The 25,835-nt window shown below is 34.4% G+C and overlaps 1 protein-coding gene across 1 annotated transcript in view; it reads right to left on the bottom strand.

Moving 5' to 3' along the window:
• Positions 1-25,835, bottom strand: part of USP25 (ubiquitin specific peptidase 25) — a 115,086-nt gene that overhangs the window by 49,344 nt on the left and 39,907 nt on the right. Inside the window, exons 5-7 of the mRNA XM_021714742.1 lie at positions 17,125-17,287; positions 5,030-5,116; positions 1,662-1,799 (exon numbers count right to left, since the gene is read on the bottom strand). Coding sequence (XP_021570417.1) covers positions 1,662-1,799; positions 5,030-5,116; positions 17,125-17,287 — 388 coding nt within the window. The remainder of the gene's footprint in view (positions 1-1,661; positions 1,800-5,029; positions 5,117-17,124; positions 17,288-25,835) is intronic.

The raw sequence follows: 25,835 nt of genomic DNA on the forward strand, positions 1-25,835 counted from the left end.
GGCTAATTTGTTATGAGTGTCCCAAAGATCTAACATCTTAAAACGACTTTCTTGAAAACTTATCTTGAAAGTTATAGCTAAAAAAAAAAAACAAAAAGGTTTCCTAGTTACCGCAATACTCTATGGAAGAAGTTAATCCTTGTCGTTTTTAGCAATCAATCTAAAATTGACAATTATAAAATAAAAATTCTTCCTGGTTTCATCAAGAAGAAAATTAATGTCTATAATACAGCATTTTACTTGTAAACTAAAACAATTAAAGATATGCTTAAAATCAAACCACAAATCCCAAGACTCTTGCGTATTTCAAAACATGATATATTCGATATATTTAGAAAGAATATAAAATGTGAAGTATAAGTTCATTTTTTAAAAAATTATGACACATCATGTATAAATTTATTCCACTAAATCACTAACATGTACTTCAGATTCAAGTGTTTGGAAAACAGAAGAGAACCAAACCTGCATCGACCTTAATTGATTTGTTTCTATTTTAAAAGACATCTAAAGAAAAATGAGTAGACCAGTGAGTAAACTAAACTAGTTAGGTTACATTGCTAGCCCAAAGCAAAGACATTTATAGTGTGCCATTCAGGAGCACAAAACAGTTTTAATAGATAGCTGTCTATATTTGGGTTCCAATTTAAACTGAGAAGTCCCAGCTATGTACATACATGGCTACAAATGAAGTGTATGCTGTTTCATCTTTAAATATAAAAAGATACTACTCAAAGATCATCTTTGCCATACAAGGTGAATTTAAAAAATAAAAATAAAAATAGTAACAATCTTTCAAAACACTCCTCTGAACACCCTCTCCATATATACACACAAGTGAAACACATCCAAATATGTACCATGAAAACTACATTGAGGGCAACCCCCTTGGGTCCCCTCCCACTGTGGGAGCTTTTCTGTCCTCTCAATAAATCCTGCTTTCTTAAAAAAAAAAAAAAAAAAAAAAAGAAAAAAGGAAAAGGAAACTACATTGCAACCTCTTCTAAAATAACATTTCATCTTCTGCTCACTACATCTTTGCTACCATGTTTTTCAACACTTGCTATTATCCTCTGCTATTTTCTTTGCTTCTGTTTTCCTTCTTTAATTTATCTGACTTTTCCAATTATATGTAAAAATGTTATTTATATATAGGTATTTTCTATTTTTACAGGAAAATTCCCAATATTCTTTTAAGTAAATGGATAAAAAGCTACCACAATATACTATATAGACAATGAAAAACAAAAGCAACAATAACAAACGTAATGTCTGGGTAATTAAGAAAAACTACTCCCTGCTAACAAATCAGAGGAACATCAAAAGCATGTATACTATATTGACAATGTGTTATCATAGATTTGTGAAGATTTTTAATTACATTTTGTAAACATTCTTAATTTTATCTGTTGTTTTACTTATCAATTTCAATTATAGTGTAAATTTGAACTTCATTTATTTTAACACTTTCAAGATCACTTACTTTTTTTCTTAATTTAAAAATAAGGCTACCAAATAAATAATGTTTTAGATGACTCTAGGTTATTTTTAATAAAACTGAATAATGCATCTTAAATTGTCATACATTCTTGGGAAAGCTGCCTTAGGATCATTAGAATAAATAAAATACAAATAGTTAACAACAAGTGCAACAAAGCTACCTGCTGTGAGTCATTTGATTTGAAAGCATCCTTAAGAATTTCAACTGCTCGTGATGGATCAACATATTTCCTTTTGGTACCAACAAGAAGTGCAAATAGATACCTCAGCTCACGCATAAAAGGCAAATTCCGATGTTCCTATTGAAACAAAAACAAAAATAAAATCCTTATGTGAAGACTGACAAAATCTTTATTGATAAACAGATATTCGGCTTAAAAGTAATAAAAATTTAACTGACTATGGATTAATCCAGCTTTTTATACCATAAAGAAAGAAGAGTATTGGTGCCATCTTAGAGACTTAAGTCATGCACAAAAACAGCAGAGGACGTAGGCTGGACTCACAATTTCAGCATAAATACCACAGGCTCATAGCAAATCATGTCATTACTCAGCCAAGAATATCCTCCTCATTCAAGACTGTTTATTCTAATCTTTCCCATTCAGCAAGGCCCAGCTGTTATTGCTGATGAGTGCAACATAACAAGCAATATTCAATGAGTATTCTCTACATGCCAGGCACTGTTCTAAATGCTTTATCCCAATAAGCCCATTAAACAAAAATCTCTTCTCCATGAAGCCTTTCCAGACCCTTCCAAGTCAATGATCCCTTCAAATTCCACATCTACTGAAATAAATGCCTTTCACTGAGCAATGAATCGCCCACCAACTGCCACTGTGGTGTAATAATCCTAATTATTAGATTAATATTAGAAACTCACCTAGTTATTTTTAAATTTAGTAATACTTATTTTGTTATTTTTATTTATAAAAATTATTTATAAAATCACTTTATACCTATTTATTCCATAACTATTTTAATAATTACCAAATATATTGGATTAAATTGCAATTATTTTTGAATTTAATTGTTTAATAATCACATTTAATAACCAATTAGACCAGAACCTAATATGAGACTAATATTTCATCCTCTTAGCATTTCTTTAAAACTTTCATTTTGTTTCTGAGTAAGATGGTACAATTCTCAAAGACAAGAATTTCTATATGTTTTCCATAACTTTTTGCCACACAAAGTATTCAGTTTTTAATGGTTGATGAAAGCACTCTTTCTCTCAATATGTATGTAATATTTGTGGCAAAAAAATTGCTAACAAAAAATATCCTGCTTAGGGGTAAAAAAGGAAATAGAGGAGAGAAGTGGTTGTGGCTATAAAAGGGCAAGTTCAGGGATATTAGGAGGGACAGAAATGCTCTGTAATATTGTAGCATCGATGTCAATATCTTGGTTGTAATATTGTCCTATAGTTTCGTAAGATGTTACCACTGAGGAAAACTGGGTAATCGCTACACAGATACCTCTATAATATACTGAAGCTTCAAATGAAAACTATAATTATATCAAAATAAAAATTAACTAAATTGTATTGCTAATAAGTAAAAATAAAAATCTTGCTTAGCAGTGCATGCAAATGGTATCTCTGTGATATGATCAATGTGATCCCAAATGCATTCTCTATCATAACACATTAGTTTCAAACTCAACGTAGCAGTAAACATTTCATGAGTTGGATGCAAATTCATTATTACATGAGGGACAGAACTTCACTGACACCTTTTTAACATCCTGCATCTCTCAACACCTCAAGTGAATATAGCACCAAACAGTGGCTGATAACTACTTAGAAATCCCATGTGCTTGCTTGAAAGGTGTCAAGATATAGTGTGTACTGCTACTACCCGAACAAATTAAAGAATAACTTCATTTATGCAACAATCTTATATAAAACTGCACAGTATTCTTCTAAGTAAATGTCTTTCTCAGGATGGAAGTGAGATATTCTTTTAACTCCTTAAGCTAAACGGACATTTGGAGATGCTGACCCTTTCACTGCAAGAAACAAACTTCTCTAGAAAGGTTCTGAAGACTGGAATTACACGTCTCTAGTATTCACTAAGCATTCTCAAGGTTACCTCAAAACTAGTCTGGTATACAAGCAAAGCATAAATTCAATGGCTTTTTAAAATAAGATTATGAAACTAACGTGGTTTTGTTTAACATTATGAAGAATAAAAGATATTAAAGCTCTGTAAAACACTAAAATCCAAAATCATAAATGGTCAAGACACATATACATACATATCTTCCTAATTAAAATAATAATTCTAAATAATGTCATGCAAATTACACATAAACTTTAACTGAGACATGAAAGAAAGAACTGTTAATAGTAACAAACTGCAATAAAAGAATATAATAGTTCAAAAAGTTCCATGCAAAACTGTAATTATGGAGTGGGTTTCGCTTAATTTCTCTGGTGGTACTGAGACTTTGTCAGGGAACCCTGGTTCCCTTTTGAAAATGGGTTGTCTACTGGTCTAACATTTTACAGTCCAGAGACTATAAGCTAAAAAGTTGGTTATAAATCAAGTCACGTTCCCACAAGCATGCGTCATAAATTTTTCATGTGTTGGCGGAAAAGTGGTTTTAAAAATTAAACACTAAAAGGAAAACATAATTTAATAATTTATCATTACAACTACCAATAGGCCACTAAAAGTTCAACACTTTACTGAAACCTATAACTTTAATTTCTTTTCTTTACAACCAGTCCACTTTAGGACTACAGATGTTTTATGATAAGATCACTAAAGCCCTACATTCAACCATATCATCTCCATCATTGCTTTTTTCCCATTAGGTATAGATTTCTTCATGCAAATCAGTTCTGTTTTTTAAAGTCCAATTTAAAAAAAAATTTTTTTAACTGTATAACAAACAATACCTGACACCAAGCACTTACTACGTACTTGCTATGTATAACAAGTACTTTTAAGCCCTTTTTACATGCCTTGCCTCATTTAATGCTCACAGAAGTCTATAAAATAATTACTATTATTATTTACACTTTACAGACAAGGAAACAAAACAGAAGGAGATCGAGTAACTTGTGTCCGTGTTCGCTGTCCCTTTTTATTGGCTATCTAACAATATTAACTTCCAAAACAGAAGGTATAGATTTGTACCACAGACACCAGTGCAAAACTAAGTTTTTAAAGGCTGCATTAGACAATCAATTGAAAAGAAATTTTGACTTCCACACATTCTGTCTAAAAACAACTAAGACTTTGAATTATAAATTATAGCCTATAAAGTTTACAGAAAATTGACAGTCAAAAAAAATTACTAAACTGACATAAAAATTGAGATATTGCTATGTTAAACAGGAGAAGTAAAATTCATATTTATAATATATTGATAAAGGATAGAAAGTAACAGTAGCAACTGAGATTAATGAGCTGACATTCAAATTCTGATCATTTTAGATCTGACGAAGCAAGTAAATCCAATCACATATACTATAAAGAACATATATATTTTACTTAAAAATCTTTTATAATTTTACCTTTTGGTTTCGGGGTAAATCTTGAGCATTTGCTGGAGGCTTGTAATTCAAAACTAATCTTCTAAATTCCAAAAGATTGAATAATGACTGAAAAAGAACAACAATTTAAGATAACTGAAGGGATAGAATTGTAAAAAACAACTGGTCTGAGAGACTTATTTTTGACAACTATACCACTTATGCACATTGCTACAACTAGCACAAAAAGTCAAATTTATTTTTTGTGTGTGTGAGTCGGGGCGTCACTCTGTCGCCAGGCTAGGCAACAGCATGATCACAGCTACCACAATCTCAACCTGCTGGGCTCTGGCGATCCTTCCACCTCAGCCTTTGAAGCTGGGACTATAAGAGCATGCCAACACGACCAGCTATTTTTTTTTTAAATTTACTGTAGAGATAAGGTCTCATCAAGTTGCCCAGGCTCAAGTAATCCTTTCACCTCAGCTTCCCAAAGTGCTGGGATTACAGGCATAAGCCACTGAGCCTGGCCAAATTGCTTACATTTTGACATACCACTTTTGATACTTGGTACTCATTCTACTGCAAAGCACAAAATTATACATGGATAACTTTTTAAAATACTATATACTATTAAAATCTCTTTCTTTATATTTACTATGTGCTCAACAAGCAATTTCCCCCAAATATGTATGCAAATGAAAAATCTAAAACTTACTATGCCATATTTACTATGAATTATCTAGAAGTATTATTAATTCTTAATAAAAATAGAGAATAAATATACTTATTCGTTCAGATCCTGGGTGACAGAGACACAAATAAGTTACATATAATCTTTATGCTCAAAGAACCACACACCTTAGAAAGGAGACAGATATAAAATTATAACAACAGAAATGTGACTTCAGGATACAGTAATAATGCTCATGCAAGAGTATAATGGAAGCAAATAAAGAATGCCCAAAAAAGGCTTCCTGGAGTATATTTTTTAAACTATAGTTAGCAAACCCATTAACTGGACTGACATAATGACTAATGCCATCATGCTGAACATTTGTTTAAAATGAGATAAAACACAATGAAAAATATCATAATATTTCATACTCAGTAAATTCAGAGTACTTTTTGTAAAATTTTTACTGTAAATAGCTTATATACATGTGAATGTATAAAATGTTTTATAATGTAAAATGCATTCTTTTTTGAGTCACAGTTTACAAAGTTTGAAAATTACTACACAGGAAAGTGATAATATATTAAATCTTAGAAAAGATGAGTTAGTCAACCTTGACAGAAAATAAAGGCAGTACCATAAATCAATGAGAAAATAGTTTTGACCAATAGTAGGGTATTGGGAAAGTTGGCTCACCACACAGAGAAATAGAGTCAATATATAATGAATTAAAGGCCTAAATATGAAAAGTAAAACCGAAAACCTGGGCTGGCACAGTGGCTCATGTCTGTGATCCCAGCACTTTGGAAGGCAGAAGTGGGAGGATCACTTGAAGCCCAGGAGGTTGAGACCAGCCTGGGTAACATAGACTCAGTTTCTACAAAAAAGAAAAAAAAAAAAATCAGCCAAGCATGGTGGCATGTACCAGTAGTTCCAGCTACTTGGGAGGTTACTTTATGAAGCACCCACTACATGCCAGACACTAGGAAGACAGGCAGTAGAGCATAGGATATATCCAGTCCCTGCCCTTGCAGGGATTACAATCTTGACTACAGGTTAAATCAATGAGAGTGGACATTGGGAGAAAATTTTAACCATTTTAACGTCAGAGAAGAAAGCATTCTAAGAAAGAGAATGGAATAAAAAGGGAATCAGAGAAGAAAAAGAAACAAAGAAAGCAAGGGTTTCAAATACTGCTGTGCATCAGAATAATATGTGGAGATTGAAAAAATATCAGTGTCGTGAGCCTCTCCTAAGATGTAAAGTACCACAAAAGGGTGTGAAATACACTAAAGAATCACTAGCAAATTTCAAGAAGGACAAGATTAGCACTTTCATAAAAGGCTGCCATATTACAATAAAATAAGAGCAAGAAGATAACTTTTGGATCTGGCAATGGGGAAGTCACCTTTTCTGTAAGAGTGGTAGATAAAGAATCACGGCACTAAGCACCAAAGTAAAGAGATACAGAGTAGTCCTCCTTTATCCAAGGGAGATACATTCTAAGACCTCCCCATGGATGCCTGAAACCATGGATAGTATTATGTATATTATGACTTTTCCAATATATACATACCTCTGATAACTTTCAATTTCTAAATTAGACACAATATAAGATTAACAACAATAACTAATAATAAAGTAGAACTGTAACAACATACTGTCATAAAAGTTATGTAAAAGTGGTCACTCTATCTCTTTCTCCTTCTCCTCCTCTCTCAGATCACAGTTGATCACAGGTAAGCAAAACCACAGAAAGCAAAACTACGCATAAGGAGGGGTTACTGTAAATAAGGGAGATAAAATAAGGAGTATTACTTCGAGGAATTTAAAGAAGAAATCAAATATTGACAAGTTAGGAGAATCCCAGTCCCACTTATATATCCTAAGCATCTGTTGGAAAGCATTTTTCCTTGATCCTAAACACTTAGAATTTCCTTGGGTGTGGGTCTGCTGGGGGAAAATTATTTAGCATCCATTTGACTGAAAATTATTTTTCTTCACATTTGAAGATTTTTGCTAGGTATAGAATTCAAGTTGGCCAGTTATTTTTTCCAGCACTTTAATGATATCATTTCTATTAAGAAATCAGCTATTAATCTTATTTTTGCTATTTTATAAAGGTGATGTATCTTTTCTCACCTTGCAATTTTAGAATTTTTCTTTGTCTATGATTTTATTTTTTTATTTTTCTGTCATATTGTGACATGCCTCAGAATTCCTTGTTTACACTACTTGATTCTTATTGTTTTCTGAATCTATTGCTTGATCTCCTTAGTGTTTGGAATATTCTTAGTCATCATCTCCTCAAATATGCTTTTGCCCTATTCCCTTTTACTCTCCCTCTGGAATTACAAACACACTATTTTAGTACTGTTTAACATGCCCAAAGTTATCTCTTATATGGTCCTACCATTGTTTCATAGTTTTAGTCTGAAAATATTCTCCAGATCAATTGTCAGTTGTGTCTAATATGCTGTTAAATTTTTCCACTGATTTCTTAATTTCATCTATTATATTTTTCTAGTCTAAATTTCCCACTTTGTTTTTCTTTTCTTTTTTTGTTTTTTAGAAAGCAGGATTTATTAAGAGAACAGAAAAGCTTCCACAGTGGGAGGGGACCCAAAAGGGTTGCCCCTTTGCTTTTCTTTATAGTTTTTAGATTTCTGTCAAATTCTCAATCTTGCTTTTAATTCCTTAACTATAGTTATTATGGCAGACAATTCAATATTCTGGTTTCCCTGTAAGAGTATTTCTTTTGTCCATTTTTTTCCTCTTAATTTTCAGACACATCTTATTTTCTGGTGTGACTAATTTGAGCTCTAGACACTGAATTAAAAAAAATTGAGAAGGTTAACAGTTCTACATCATATTATCTTCTAACAGAGAATTTACATTTGTTTCCAGCAGTCAGCTAGATTGGAGTCACTTGCAATCCCAGATCACCTTAATCCAATCAATTCTGAGATGATTTAGAGTTATATGATTCAGAAATGAGGAAGGCTGCCCTACTTTCACAGTTCTCAGTCAGTCCTAGGTTCTAACCATTTAGAATTCTAACCGAAAGTCTGAGGTGTTTTGCTCCAAGTCTGTGACAGACTTTGCTTAGCATCTCAGCCACTCAGCGGCCACTTTTGGAAATGTTTTGAAGATAAAATCAACACAAAATGTCAAGCTTACTCTCTGAACATCCCTATTTTCTGGGAGCTTAGTCTCAAAATTTCTTTTTTCTGCTTTGGAACTCTGTGATGCCTTCAAAAAGTTGGTTTTATTCTTGTATTGTTTTGAAGTCCAGCAAAATATGAGCAGACAGTCTGAAGTAATGTTATCTGCTATCATCCAAATAGAAACTCGTGATCAAGGATTATTAAAACAAATCATAGAATCACTTTTTTCTAGTTCTAAATACGTTGTATCCTACATTAAATTCATAATTGTATTGGTCAGTATATTCCTTCAAAAGAGTGGCTATGACTTTTACTGTCTAATGTGTCTTTATAACTGACACGTATTGAAAATAAAGCATTCTTTCATTCAGTTCAAATCTAGTATGTGAATTTTGAAAAGCACTTACCAAAATGAAGACTGGTTCGATTCTTGTTAATAACAAAGATTAATAGAGGATAATAAGAAAAAAATAAAGCTAATATGTGTGAGCACATAGGAGATATTACTGATACATAATAACAAAGATGTTGAAGGATGTAGAAAACATTAAAATAAGTGTATGAAAAAGTAGGGCAGGGAAAGGTAGCAACTGACAACTCCAAGAAAACAAGGATTATAAAGGAGAAGACCTAGTCAATCACTGTAATATTTACAAAGTTAGAGAAAATGTAAATATTGACTACTATTTTTAATTTGTGATGTACTAAGTTGAGAGAGAAGGCAATTTTAGGTAAGTGAAATGAAAGAGCTAACTCAACTATCTCAGTAGGAAGGCATGTCATTTAAACAAAATGAAGATAATAGAAGAAATGGATTTGATATATGTGCCTTCAAAAAGTAGGGCTATATAGCAGGTATATTTGGGATAGAGGACTGTTGTTTTATAACATAAAACTTTAAATGTCATGGATTTTTTTCTTTGATAAAAGTTAAGTAATTAAAGAGATAAAAGAAAGTAATGTCAATAATCATTTTAAATGCTATCCTGAATTCTTTTTTAAAATTTGCATCTTTTCTTAATATGATAGATAATCCATGTATCATCAGGGTGATAGAAGCACCTGAAGTCTTCAATTGCACTAAAAATGACATATGTTCCTTTTTGGTTCATCCAACCATTCATTCAATAATTACTTAATAGGCTAATCCAATGTGCCAGAAACTATATTATATACTAATACAGAACAGAAATCTAGATGTGCTCTCTGCCCTCAGGGTGCTTGTAATTTAATCAACCTGCAGTTATATGATTTATGAGTAAAGTGACCATATATTTTTCCATCCAATCTACAACTTTTCTAAACACAAAACAGAGTTTTGGGACTAACAGACACCAACAGATCCACAATAGGAGTAAACTGGGACTATCACAGGTGAACTGACAAGTGTGAGCTCCTTACTATGAGCACTTCGGAAGCATCCAAATTAGAAAGGTAATAAGGGACGTTATGAGTATCCGTACTACTTCAACTATACATCCCCAAACTAGAGAGAATATAAGGCTCTAAATAATCAACTCATTCACTAATACCCTGGTGGGAAAACAGTCAAAGTCAGTACTGTCTACATAAAAGTTCCAAACAAAAAGGACAAAAAATAATTCTGACTAGCTAAAGGAATGACATCCAACCCAAAGACTGTCAAGTTAATATTGCTAGCATCCAAAAGATAATATAAGGCATTCTCAGTATAATTTTCTCTTTGCTTATATTTCCTTTCTGATATTCTTTTCCCCTTTATCAATAACTAAAAAAGTATAAAAAGCTATACCTGTTGTAGCCTACTCTAACTACCTACTTTAAAGTAAGAGGTTTGTATTATCAGTAAACTTCTATAGTTGGTAAATGTATTCACAAGGAAAATAATTCCCACTTGTTTCATAAGTAAATTACAGCATTAAGAATATCCTATAATTGAAACTTTATAATACATTCGCATCAGTTTAAACAAGTTCCAACTACTCTGGAAAAACAAACAAACAAGAAAAAATCTCCAATACTAAAACAGATGTCCTCCCCAACTTTGCTTTCACGAGTGAAAATTTCTATTTATGATGACAAACTGTTAAATTTATATCTGATAATTAAGCAATAATGGATGAAAATGAAAAAAATTATTGTGTTACTAAAGATGAAAAATAAAAAGTCACTTAAAATAGATTAATAGATTTTAAAATTACAGTACAAAATAAAACTTCAAGTGATTGCGAGACAAATTTTTCTGTCTACCCACCATTTTCTAAAATCTGAAACTTATGCTTTTATATACCCCCAAAAGTCAGCATCTTATTAAGCCAAAAGACCCTAATTTGTTCAAGCTTAGACATTTCTAGGTGCTTAGATTTTTCCAAAAGAAAAATTAAATGACCTCAAGCACGTTATACTTACTTATGTTAAGTTTTTTTTTTTTTTTTTTAGTTGGAGTCTTATTCTATCACCCAGGCTGGAGTGCAATGGCATGCTCACAGTCACCACACCACCACAGTGTTGACCAGTTGGGCTCAGGAGATCCTTTTACCTCAGCCTTCTAAGTAGCTGGAACCACAGTCACGTGCCACCATGCTCAGCTAATTTTTCTTGATTTATTGTAGAGGTAAGGTCTTGCCATGTTACCTAGGCTAATCTTGAACCTGTGGGCACAGGCAATCCCCTCACCTCGGCCTCCCAACGTGCTAGGATTACAGGCTTGAGCCACTGCTCCCGGCCTAAAATTTTAAAGCTAGTAAATAAACTAGTAATTTAGAAAAAGATTATTATACTTTTCCAACCCATTCTCTCCCTAACAAAAACACTAAAAATTTAATAAAAAAGCAAAAGCTAAGGTCAGGAAACCAAGTTACGGTGGGAGAAGATGAATAATTATCAAGTTTGAACTGAATTACTGAGAGAAGTTTGTATTATTGAAAATAAAAAAGGTGAGAGAAGATGGCAGATGAGGCAGCTAGAGTGTGTTTCTCCTGTGGAGTAAACCAAGGTAGAGTTTCCTCAGCACCCAGAGAGAAAACAGGAGCAGCATAATGCCCCACGATGCATCAAAGCAGCAATAATAACCACATAGTACAAAGAAGAGAAAAACCCATCGACCTGGAATGGAACTAGCCAGACTCTCACCTAGACCACTACAGACTAACAGCTGCCTCCAGACACAGTGGGGAAGGTGAGTAAGGGGAAATTCAAGAGTTTTGTACTTCCTGTGGACTTGGAAGACATTCTGAGCCTTGAAGGGCTCCATTCCCTCATGGTAAACTGCCTTAACCACAGCCATGCTCTGCTGAAACCCACATGAAGTGATGCCATTAAACAAACAAACAAACAAACAAACAAAAGAAACCAAGCAGCTCCAGGCAGCATATCTCAAGAACTCAACCCTTGCAGTGGCTGCTTTCCAACTGGCCTAAGGTAGGATGGGACCCAAGAGAAAACTCTGCAGTAGCTGACAGGCCAGGCCGCTGACTTTGACATTTGGAAGGCACAATGCCTGAGGTTAAGGTGGGGAGCCTGGTGAGATATGTTGCCATAGCAACCTCTTACTCACCATGTAAACTCTTCTGTGCCCACTCTGCAAGTGCTACCCCAACGGCCAGGGACTCCCTCCCAAACCCCAATATGGTAGTCAAGATTGCATACAGGTGGAGTACTTGAGCCATATACAACAAGCCCACAGCCAGTGTCATCCTAAATGAAGAAAAGGTGAATTCATTCCCCCTCAGAACAGGAACAAGGCAAGGATGTCCACTGTGACCATTCCTATTCAATATAGAACTAGAAGTTCTAGCCAGAACAATCTGGAAATTTAAATAAATAAAGGGTATCCAAACTGGAAAAGAAGAAATGAAACTATCCCTGTATGCCAACAATATAATCTTATACCTAGAGAATTCTACAGACACCTCCAAAAGACTCCTAGACTTGATAATGAATTTGGTAAGTTTCAGGAAACACAAAATCAATACACACAAATCAAGTAGCACTGCTATACATCAACAGTGACTAAGCTGAGAATCAAATTAAGAATTCCATCTACAATAGCAGCCAAAAAGCTAAAATAACTAGGAATACATTTAACCAAGTAGGTGAAACATCTCTACAAGGAAAACAGAAATCTGATGAAAGAAATTGCAGAGGTCACAAACAAATGAAGAAATATTCCATGCTTATGGACTGGAAGAATCAACATTATTAAAATAACCACATTACCCAAAGCAATCTACAGATTCTATGAAATCCCTATCAAACTACCAATGTCATTTTTCACAAAATTAAAAAACAATCCTAAAATTCATATGGAATGGAAAAAGATCCAGAATAAGCCAAAACAATCCTAAGCAAAAAACAAAAACAAAAAACCGGAGGCATCCCATTACCAACCAAAAACAGCATGGTACTGGTACAAGAGCAGATACATGGACCAATAGAATAGAAGAGAAAATCCAAAAATGAACCCAAATAGAGTGAGTCCCCTAAACATGAACCTTCAAGTTATGTACTTGAAAGATGTATAACTATCTTTTTTTTCTGCCAGATTGTCAGTTTAGCCTTTTAAATAAATACAGTACTATATAGTCAGTTGTGCTAGTTGCATACCTAGGCTAACTTTGTTGAACTTAAAACAAATTGGACTTACAAACACATTCTTGGAATGAAACTCAACTGTATGCTGAGAACTTCCTGTAACCTATAACCAATAGATCTTTGACAAAGCAGACAAAAACATACAGTTGGAAAAGGACACTATATTCAACAAACAGTGCTGGGAAAATTGGATAGCTACATGCAGAAAAATGAAACTTGATCCATATCTCTCCTCATATACAAAAATTAACTCAAAATGAATGAAAGACTTAAATGCCAGACCTGAAACCATAAAAATCCTAAGAGAAACTATAAAAAATGTTCAGTCTTCTGAACATTGACCAAAGAATCTATAGATAAAACCCTAAAAGCAAAATGTAACAAAAAAGAAAAATAAGTGGGACTTAATTAAACTAAAAAGTTTCTGCACAGCAAAAATAATAATAATCGACTGAGCGAATATGCAACATACAGAACGGGAGAAGATATTCTCAAATTATACATCTAACAAAGGACTAATATCTAGAATCTACAAAAAACTCAAACAAATCAGCAAAAAACGCAAATAATTCCACAAAACCCATTAAAAAGTAGGCAAATGACATGAGAAGACATCTCTCAAAAGAAGATATGCAAATGGCCAAGAAACATGGACAAAATGCTTAACATCACTAATCGTTATGGAAATGCAAATCAAAACCACAATGAGATACACCTTACACCAGTCAGAATGGTCATTATCAAAACATCAAAAAACAATAGATGTTGGTGTGGATGCAGAGATACAGGCATGCTTATACTGTACACTGCTGGTAGGACTATAAATTTGTACAGCCTCTATTGAAATCACTATGGAGATTTCTCAAAGAACGAAAAGTAGGTCTAACTATTAGATCTAGCAATACCGCTATTAGTTATCTACCCAAAGGAACAGGGTTAATTATGTAAAAAAGACAACCTGCACCCGCATGTTCATTGCAGCACAATTCACAACTGCAAACATGTGGAGTCAACCTAAATGCAACAACCAATCAATGCCTAATGAAAATGTGGAACATACACTCTATGAAATACTATTCATCTGTTAAAAGAATGAAATAATGTCTTTTGCAGTAACCTAGAGGAAATTGGAGATCATTATGCTAAGTGAACTAACACAGAAATGGAAAACCAAACACTGCATGTTCTCACAAGTGAGAGCTAAATAAAGGATCTGCAAAGGCACAGAGAAAGATATAATGGACATTGGAGACTTGGAATGGGGAGGGTGGGAAGGGGCAGAGTTATGAAAAATCAGCTGCCTGGTAGAAGTGCATAGGTAGAGGTGGTAGATACACTTACAGCCCTGACTTCTTTGCCATCTGAAATGCAACCATATAACCAAAAACTATTTGTGCCCCCTAAAGTTACTGAAAGAAAAAAAGGGGGGGAAATCAAAAGATGGTTAATCCTATATTTATTTATCATTTCAAACCAACCTTTTCTACAGACCTTTCCTACAAACAGAGAATGAAGAAATAAAGAGCGATTATTTTAACTAACAAAATACTAATTATTTTAAAATATTTCCTTTCTTCTTATACTTTTCTAAGAGAGGCTCCTGACTAATGAGTTTCATTTACAGGCTATAATGGAGGAATTGCAGATACCTAACCAAATAGAAGGCACAAAACATATTCTTGAACACTGAGATCACAGCCTTAAAACTGTACTTTATATTTTTAAATGATGTCTAAATTATAAAAGGTACAAAATCTTAAATAAATAGCGCAAGTAAAGTGAGATAACCTAGTAAGAAGATCTAAGAAATGCTAAGAATCAAATAAATTTTAGTTATTTTAGGGATGTAAACGAATAAATAATGCATAATCAAGGCTAGGAAAAAAGATACTACTATAGGTTTATGTCAATCCAGGCATTCCTTAACATCTTAATGTCTTGGAAAAACCAATAACACAGCATATTACTTACTAGCATGTACCACAGCATATTAAAGAGTGAACCAAATCCAGAAAACCACAGAAAATCAATTTGTATGGTATTATGTCACAGAAGTTAAAAAAAAAAGGAAAAGAGTAAGGGAAAGGTGAAAATACAACACTAATAGGAAACAAGATAAAATTACAGATTAATCATCTAGAGAAAACAACTAAAAAGCTTGTAGAAAATAAACTGAAAGCCGGGCTCGGTGGCTCAGCCTGTAATCCTGCGCCTTTGGGAGGCTGAGGTGAGTGGATTGCCTGAGCCTGCGGGTTCAAGACCCGCCTGGGCAGGCGAGACCTCATCTCTACAATAAATCAAAAAATTATCCGGGCGTAGTAGCGCGTGCCTGTAGTTCCAGCTACTTGGAAGGCTGAGGCAGAAGGATCGCCGGAGCCCAGCAGGTTGAGGCTGTCTGGGTGACAGTCAGACTCCAACTCAACAACAAAAAAAGAAAGAAAGAAATAAAATAAACTGAATAACCAATTAGGTTCCTTAATATCATATCTATATTTATGCTGCCATGCACACAAGGTTTGAAAACTTACAAAATGAAGATATATTTTAAAAAGTAGCATGCACAGACAATGATATAAAAGAGTCATCAAGAACATTAAATAATATGCTACAACTCAACTATCTTACAGAAATGAACACAAAATATTAGTTAATTTTCATAAAGAGAAGTAAAAATAAAGGGAATAGTATTCGTAGATTATTTTATTTCAAGCTTTACCATCTGGTATATAAGATTATCAATATCAATTGAGAATAGCAAAGAACTATATAGTCGTTATCACATTAAAAGATTTAAAAAGGAAGAAATCAAGCTAAATACTATATTAAAAAGAAAGTTGTTACAAATTGAGACGAGAATAATATCACATTCACAAATATCACTCACCTTAGTTAAAAAGAAAATGTGTTATTCTTGATTTATCATACCATTTACATTATTCTCATATATGCATGGTAAATCTATACCAACCTCAAATGAAAATCTTCTTCTGATTAAAAATATTATTTAAATGACTGTAATTCTATGAATAACATTTTCTAGTCCATACAAATAAATCTGATCTGACCTATAAAAATACAGTTCTGGTTTTCATGACCACACTGCCCTAAATTTGTGGGGAAATAAACGCAAAAATATTTTCCTTCTACCCCAACAACAAATCCTAAATAGCAAGGAGGAAGGAGAAACTGATTCTCGATAGTGAAAGGCAAAGGCAGTGCTCTACTATTATAACTCCATACTGGGAGTAAAAAGTAGAGAGGGGAGGAAGAATAATGCAATCCCCAAACCACCTGCTAGACAGAGGGTCATATAAAAAAACTTTTCTGTACTTAGTTTTTTTTTTTTTGAGTTGGAGTCTCACTCTGTCGCCCAGACTGGAGTGCAGTGGCCGCTCCCGGCCACCGCAGCCTTGGCCTGCTGGGCTCCGGCGATCTTTCCACCTCAGCCTTCCGAGTAGCCGGAATTACAGGCATGCGCCACCACGCCCAGCTGATTTTTTTGATTTATTGTAGAGATGAGGTCTCGCTGCCCAGGCGGGTCTCGAACCCGCGGGCTCAGGCAATTCACTCACCTCAGCCTCCCAAAGGCGCGGGATTACAGGCTGAGCCACCGAACCCGGCTTGTACTTAGTTTTAAAGTGTACAACTCAAAAGAAACACAGCACGAACCCACTCTCCACTGCCACCATACCCACCAAATTAAGAGCTGTAATGATCCTTACCTGAATAACAGCACTAAACCAGCAAGTATTGCCAACATTCTTTAGCCCAACAGGAGCTTTGTCCTGTCTTTTTCTATCATAAGGGTTTCGAGAATCCTTCCAAACTTCCGTAGGTGTCCTCTTCAAACATGCTTTATTTTCTGCTATGCTAGCCTCAAGAACTCTTAGGCAATGGGGAGAAAAATGATAGGAAAAAAATTTATCATATAATGCTCTACTTCAGACAATAGTATAAACTAAAAACACTTTGATTACATAAACGGAAAAATGTATTTGGAGAAGTAATATGTAACATTAATAACTTTACTCAAATAGAGCTTAGTTTTAGCAATGGCAATTTCAACAGAAATAAAGAAAAAAGAAATTTCAGACACAAAAAGACAATGGTATATAACAGAGTACAGTAAATCATGTTTCAACAAATAATACAAGGAATATAGTACCTACATAAATTTTCTGAGACTATTAAGGTACATATTTACTACATACATGATAGCCAAAAAGGAAAAGAAAACTTGTATGTTCACTTCTTCACCCAGAAGTTTGCCTTGGGAAAAACCTAATGAAATAAATACCTACATACCAAAATAACAAAAGTTTATTAACTTTTCCAAAATAAACTCAGCTACAGAATATCTTATATGTATCTAAACATGAACAAGAGTAATACTACTTTACCTAATGATGCTTTTCTTGCTCCTAAGCATTCAATAGCATACCTATAATCATCATTGGAAAACCATAATTTCCACATATAAACTAATCAAGCATTTTACCTGCTCAAGAAATGCATTACTCACTATTCTAAATAAGCATAAATACTACTCAGGTGTCTTAACAAAATAATAATTCAGGTGTTCATTATAAAAACCTCAGCAAAAGTGAGTTTTTCCAACTTGTTGGTTTCTCAAGAAAAATCTAACCCATACTATACCATCTTTATCCTAAAGAGTTTACTCTATCACATTAATGTCAAAATAATATTTTTTTTATTTCTAACATCTGTACTTACAACACATTAGATACAATGTAATAGAAGTCTGAAATATCATTACTTAAAATATCCTATGTGAATATAGAAGAAAATCATTGGCAATCAATATAACCACATATTTTTAAAAAGTGGATAACAACATGACATATTAAAATGTAAAGTCCCAAGTAAACCCACATATTTTTAAATAAACAGTTTATACCTCTGTTACATTTAAGAGTAACCCAACACTAGCAGAAGTACTCTTTGTCCAAAAATCAACTTCCACATGCAATCCCAGCCTCTAGGCTTTTTTCAATAAAAGATACAAGAACTCCTTGAACGGTATCTAGTGAGACAAACTGGGGCAGGGAAAATCAAGATATATCTAAAATATCCCACTGTTTCCAGAAAGTAAGTTTTCAAGAACACAAGGGAAAGATAAAAAGTCAAAGAGTTCCTAATCCCCACTGGGGTAGCTAAGAGTGCACACCTGAGGGGTGCTTCAGCTCCTTTCCCCTGTACTCACACCGAAGGGTCCCTAGACTAAAAACTAAGGAAATCCCCAGAGCTTTGCCCTGAGCCCAGGCAGGCTAGACAGTTCAGCAGAGCAACACATGCCAAGGAGAACCCCTACAGACACCATCACAGTTGGTTTTCTTCCACAAGTGCCATCTCCTGGCAGAAGGTCAACAGCACAGCCAGATACAGTACATCAGCTTTTAGAAAGACCTGATGCTAAGCGCCAGCTAACAACATTTTCCAAGCCACTCCAGCCACTCATGACACCATGAGCCAGTGCAGGAAAACAGTACAGGGCCGCAACATCTGGAAATTTAAAAATTCACCACACTAAGGGTATATATAACTAAGGGAACCCCCATAGTGTCTACATCAGTCACCTGTCAACCTAAAATAAGAAGAAACTGTCTGCCCAAATGAGAAATAACCAAATAAGTAATTTCGACAATATAAAAAACAGAGTTTTCCAACACCTCCATCAAAAGACAACATCAACTTTTAGGACTGAATCTTAACCAAAATAAAATTTCTGAAATTCCAAACACAGAACTCAAAAGATTGCTTATAAAACTGACCAGTGAACTTCAGGAGAAAATTGAAAACCAACATAAAGAAAATTTAAAAACTACTCAGGAGGATTGACACCTTCAAAACAAACAAGTTAAAATTCCTGAAATGAAAGAAGTACAAAATGCAGGGGAAAGTTTTAACAATTGACTAGAACAAGCAGAAGAAAGGATCTCAAAACTTGAAGACAAAGCTTGTGAATTAACACAATCAGAAAATAAAGAAGAATAAAGAGAATGGAACAAAGTCTCCAAGAAATGTGAGATCATGTAAAACATCCAAACCTAAGAATCATAGGTGATCCTGAGGAAGAAGAGAAAGGCCACAGGTTTGGAAAGCCTATTTGAGGTAATAATGAAGGCAAACTTCCCTAGCCTTGCCAGAGATCTAAACATCCAAGTACAAGAAGCCCAAAATATCTCCAGAAGATTCATTGCAAAATGTTATCTCCAAGATATATATTCTGGATATGCAAAGTTAACGTGAAGGAAAGAATTTTAAGAGCAATGAGATAAAAATCACTAAATAACTTACAAAGGAAAACCTGTAAGATTAACAGCAGACTTCTTAGAAGAAACCCTACAAGCCAGGAGGGACTACAGCCCCATCTTCAATCTCCTCCAACAAAGTAACAATCAGTCAAAGATTTTGTATCCCCCAAAACTAAGTTTCATAAATTAAGGAGAAATTTAGTCCTTCACAGAAAAGCAAAAGTTGAGAGAATTTGTCACCACTAGATTGGCTCTACAAGAAATTCTCAAAAAAGTTCTAAATACTGAAACAAAAGGTCAAAATACATCAGCAGAAAAACCCTGGAAATTATAAAGGAGTCCACAGGCCTTCTGGAACATCAATCCAAGAGAAAATAAATAAAGCAACAAGGTAACAACCAGTATGATGAATAGTACTTCACATATCATTACTAACTCTGAATGTAAATGGTCTCAATGCCCCACTCAAACAATATAGACAGAATGAATTTAAAAAAAAAAAAATCTGTGCCTTCAAAAGAACCACTTAACACAACAATACTCCTATATAAACTCAAGGTAAAGTGGTGAGGAAAACTATTCCATGCAAATGGAAACCAAAAACGAGCAGGAGTAATCAATCTCATATAAGATAAAACAGATTTTAAATTAACAACAGTTTTAAAAAAGACACAAATGGCTATTGTATAATGATAAAGAGATCAATCCAACAAGAAGACATAACAATTTTAAATGTATATGTGCCCAACACCAAAGCATTCAGCTTTACAAAACAAATTCTACTACACCGAAAAAAAGAGTTAGATGGCAATACAATAACACTTTAACATTCTACTGATGATGGCAATGTACAGATCATTGAGGCAGAAGGTCAACAAAGAAACAATGAAGTTAAACAGAAATGTAGAGGAAATCTATGTGTGTTAGTTAACACACATCTACAAAACATTTCAACTCCAAACTACAGAATATACATTTTTCTCATTAGCACATGAAACATTCTCCAAGACAGAAAATATGATAGGCCACAAGTTAAGTCTCAATAAACAGAAAAATATCCAAATCACATCAAGCACCTTCTAAGACCACAGTGAAATAAAACTAGAAATTAACTCCAAGAACCCAAAAACCAAACACAAACACGGAAGTTAAATAATTTGCTCTTAAATAATCCTGGAATGAACAATGAAATCAAGATGGAAATTTTAAAAATTCTATGAAATAAATGACAACAGTGAAGTAAGTTATCAAAATCTCTGGGACACAGTTAAAACTGTACTCAGAGGAAAATTTATAACGTTTAAAGTCTAACATTAAAAGACTAAAAGCACATATCAACAACCTAACATCACACCTCAAAAGGAGCTAGAAAAACATGAACAAATTAACACAAAGCTAGCAGAAAAAAAGAAAAAAACAAAGATCAGAATAGAATTTAATGAAATTGAAATTTAAAAAAAACACAAAGGATCAATAAAACAAAAAGTTGGTTCTTCCAAAAGATAAAACTGACAGACTGCTAGCTAGATTAATTAAGAAACAAAGAGCTGGGTGCAGTGGCTCATGCCTGTAATCCCAGCACTTTGGGAGTCTGAGGAAAGAGGACAGCCTGAGTTCAGGGGTTCAAGACCAGCCTGGGCAACTTGGCAAGACCTCGTCTCTACACTAAATCAAAAAATTAGCTGGGTGTGATGGTGCATACCTGTAGTTCCAGTTACTTGAAAGGCTGAGGCGGAAGGATCGCCTGAGCCCAGCAGGTTGAGGTTGTGGTGGTCATGAGCATACCACTGCACTCCAGCCTGGGCAACACAGAGTGAGACTCTGACTCAAAAGAAAAAAAAAAGAAATGAAGAAAGAACACTCAAATTAGCTCAATCAGAAATGGAAAGAGAGACATGAGAAGTGATATGACAAAAAACTCAAAAGATCATCCAAGATTATTATAAATACCTACATGCAAACAAACTAGACAATCTAAAGGAAATTAATAAATTCTTAGAAACACATAACCCACAAACCTTGAATCAGGAAGAAACTGAAACACTAAACATACCAATAATGAGCAGCAAGATCAAAGCAGTTATTAGAAGTCTCCTAACTAAAAAAAGTTCTGGCCCTGATGGACTCATAGATGAACTCTACTAGAATTTCAAAGAATAACTGGTACCAATTATACTGAAGCTATTCCACAAGACTGAAGAGGAGGGAATCCTCCCTAACTCATTCTATGAGGAGTATATCTGATACCAAAGCCAGGAAAAGACACAACAAAAGAAAACTACAGACCAATATCCCTGATGAGCATAGACACAAAAATCCTCATCAAATTATTAGCAAGCCAAATTCAATAGCACATTAAAAACATAAAAATATATACCATGACCAAGTGGGTTTTATCCCAGGGATGAAAGGTGGCTCAACATACACAAGCCAAAAAACGTGATACATTACATAGAATTCAAAACAAAAATCATACAATCATTTCAACACAGAAAAAATATTTGATAAAATCCAGTTATCTCTTCATGATAAAACTCTCAGCAAAATAGGTATAGAGGGAACAGTTCTCAAAATAATATAAGTTATATATCACAAACCCACAGCCAATGTCATCCTGAATGGAAAAAAGTTGAACACATTACCCCTCAGAATTGAAACAATGCAAAGATGCCAACTTTCACCTCTACTTTTCCACATTAAAGTCCCAGTCAAAGCAATCAGGCAAGAAAAAGAAATAAAGGGCATCCAAATTGGAAAAGAAGAAATCAAACTATTTCTGTATGCTAACAATATCATCTTATACCTAGAGAACCCTAAAGACTCCTCCAAAAGACACTAGACTTGATAAATAAATTTGGTAAAGTTTCAGGATACAAAATCAACACACATAACCAATAGCAACCAAGCTAAGAATCAAATCAAGAACTCAATTCAATTTACAATAGCAGCCAAAAAAGCTAAAATACCTAGTAATATAATTAACCAAGGAGGTAAAAGATCTCTACAAGGAGAACTACAAAACTCTGAAGAAAGAAACTGTAGAGGACACAAACAAATGGAGAAACATCCCATGCTCATGGATTGGAAGAATCAATATTATTGAAACGATCATATTATCCAAAGTAATCTACAGATTCAATGTCTGTCAAACTACCAATGTCATTTTTCACAAAATTAGAAAAAAAATCCTAAAATTCATTTGGAACCAAAAAAGAGCCAGAATAGCCAAAGCAGCCTTAAGCAAAAAGAACAAGGCTAGAGGTGTCCCATTACCTGACATCCAATTACACAAGGCTATAGGAATCAAAACAGCATGGTACTGATACAAGAGCCCAATGGAACAGAATAAAGAATCCAGAAATAAACCCAAATACCTACAATCAACTGATCTTTGACAAAGCAGACAAAAATATACCCTGGGAAAAGAACACCCTTTTCAACAAACGGTGCTGGGACAATTGGATAGCTACATGCAGAAAAGGGAAAATTGATCCCTTTCTCCCACCATATACAAAAATTAACTCGAGATAAAGACTTATATGACAGACTTGAAAGCATAAAAAATGAAGAAGACCTATGAAAACTATAGACATTGACCTAGGCAAATAATCTGTGGCTAAAACCCCAAAAGCAAATGCAACAAAAAACAAAACAACAGGCTTCTACACAGCAAAAGAAATAATCAACAGAGCTAATAAACTACAGAATGGGAGAAGATATTTGCACACTATACATCTGACAAAGGACTAATATCCAGAAGGTACAAGAACTCAAACAAATCTGCAAGAAAAAAAAGGAAATAACCCCATTTAAAAGTGGGCAAATGACAAGATATCTCTCAAAAGGAGATATACAAATGGTCAACCACCATATGAATAAACGTTCAATATCACTCATAACAGAGAAATGCAAATTAAAACCACAGTGAGATACCACCTTATACCAGTCAAAATGGCCATTATCAAAAAACAATAGATGCTAGTGCAGATGTGAAGAAAAGGGAACACTCATACACTGCTGGTGGGAGTGCAAATTAGTACAACCTCTATGGAAAGTTGTACGGAGGCTTCTCAAAGAACTACAGGTCGATCTACCATTTTGATTCAGCAATCCTACTACTAGTTATCTACCCTAAGAAACAGATGCTGTTATATAAAAAAGATACCTGTACCTGCATATTCATCACAGCACTATTCACAATTGCAGAGATGTGGAATCAACCTAAATGCCCATCAACTGATCAGTGGGTAATAAAAATGTGGAATATACACAGCCATAAAAAAGAATGAAATAATGTCCTTTGCAGCAACATGGATGGAGCTGGAGATCATCATCCTAAGTAAACTGACTCAGAAACAGAAAACCTAACACTGCATATGCTCATTCGCATTTGGGAGCTAAACAGTCACAAAGATGGAAATAATAGACACTGGGGACACACCAATAAGGGGGAGAGGTGAGGGGAGTTAGGATTCAGAAACTACCTTCAGGACACAAAAGAAGGAAAAAGAAAAAAAGATAAAAAAGAGTTAACTTGAGAGGTGTCCTAGAGGTTAAATTGTGCAGCTCAGTATAAAAACATATGTTAATAATAATAATTAACCAGAACAAATCAAGTTTGTACAAGGAGACTAGTTTACGCTCAAGAGAAAAATTAATAGCAGACAGAAGGTGTCTATAATACAAAAGACTGCTGTATAAAGAGGGTATATGTAACTTTTGATTGACTTTTGTAAATGAGAGTGTTTTCATTTGGACATTTTGTTCCATTTGTATCATACACGTATATTTGGAAGTATAGATAAAGCAAACTTATTTGTATCTTGGTAATCAGAGATAAATAAGCCGAAACATACAAAGTCTGGAAAAGGATTAACAATACCATCAACAGTATAGCAATCCTTTATAAAAAACAGCAGTTGACTAGCACTAGGGGACAGACACAACAATCACTTTAAAAAGAGGACTCTAGAGCATTTTTTAAAAGTACAAACCAAGCTAGGAATGGTGGCTAACACCTGTAATTCCAGCTTTGGGAGGCTAAGGCAGTAGTAATGCTTGAGCCCAGTTCGAGACCAGTTTAGGCAACATAGGAAGAACACATCTCTACTAAAAAAATTAGCTAGGCATGGTGGTAGATACATGTATTCCTAGCTACCTGGGAGGCTGAGGTGTACAACTCACCTGAGCCCAAGAGGCTGAGGCTACAGTTAGCCATGATTTGTGCTACTGCACTCCAGCCTGGGTGACAAAGTGGGATCCCATCTCAATCAATCAGTTGATCACAGGATAAGCTGGTAAAAGTCTAGAAGTACCATGCTCGATCTTGAATCTATAGTAGTTGAACTCTATCTTGCATTATAACTACTAGTTACAATAAAATACTAATAAGAAACAAATTCTCCTTAATAATGCCAAAAGATCAGCTTACACAGATCAGTGAGCAGGCAATGCATCACATATATAATAGTAATGGAAAACTCAAGGATATCTAATTTCTGCAAATATACCCTGAGATTATAATATTTTTCTTATTCCAAATCTGGCTAAAATTAAAAATCCACAGAAAGTTTTTGTTTTGTTTTGTTTTTTGAGTCAGAATCTCACTCTGCAACCAGGTAGGAGTACAGTGGCACGCTCAAAGCCACTGCAGCCTCAACCTGCTGGGCTCAGGTGATCCTTCTGGATTAGCCACCATGCCCGACTAACTTTTTTTTTTATTTGTAGAGACGAGGTCTCACCAATGTTTCCCAAGTTTGTCTCAAACCCATGGGCTCATGCAATCTTCTCGCCTCTGCCTCCCAAAGTACTGGGATTACAGATGTGAGCCACCACATCCGGCCTTGGTTTTAAGTATGGTCAAGTCCCTCTTCCTCTTTTCTGGTCCCCCCACCCCATGAAAAACATACACCTCCTGATTTGTATGTTTGCATACAAAATATGTCATGTAAACCTTACATTCTTGTAATGAGATAATATAAGTTTTTTACTTTCCTTGCCTTTCTTCCCCCATAGGACTTGGGAGAATGTATGGTCTCAAATGTACTTTCTAGGAGCTTGCCTGAACCATTTGTCACACTATTCCACAAAGGAAGATAGAGGGAAAGAAGGTAAATATAGGGACATCTTCTCAGCATTCCTAGGTAAAATACTCCAGA

The sequence above is a fragment of the Carlito syrichta genome, unplaced genomic scaffold (assembly GCF_000164805.1).
Source record: "Carlito syrichta isolate Samal-C Ts95f unplaced genomic scaffold, Tarsius_syrichta-2.0.1 Scaffold97002, whole genome shotgun sequence".
NCBI classification, from domain to species: domain Eukaryota; kingdom Metazoa; phylum Chordata; class Mammalia; order Primates; family Tarsiidae; genus Carlito; species Carlito syrichta.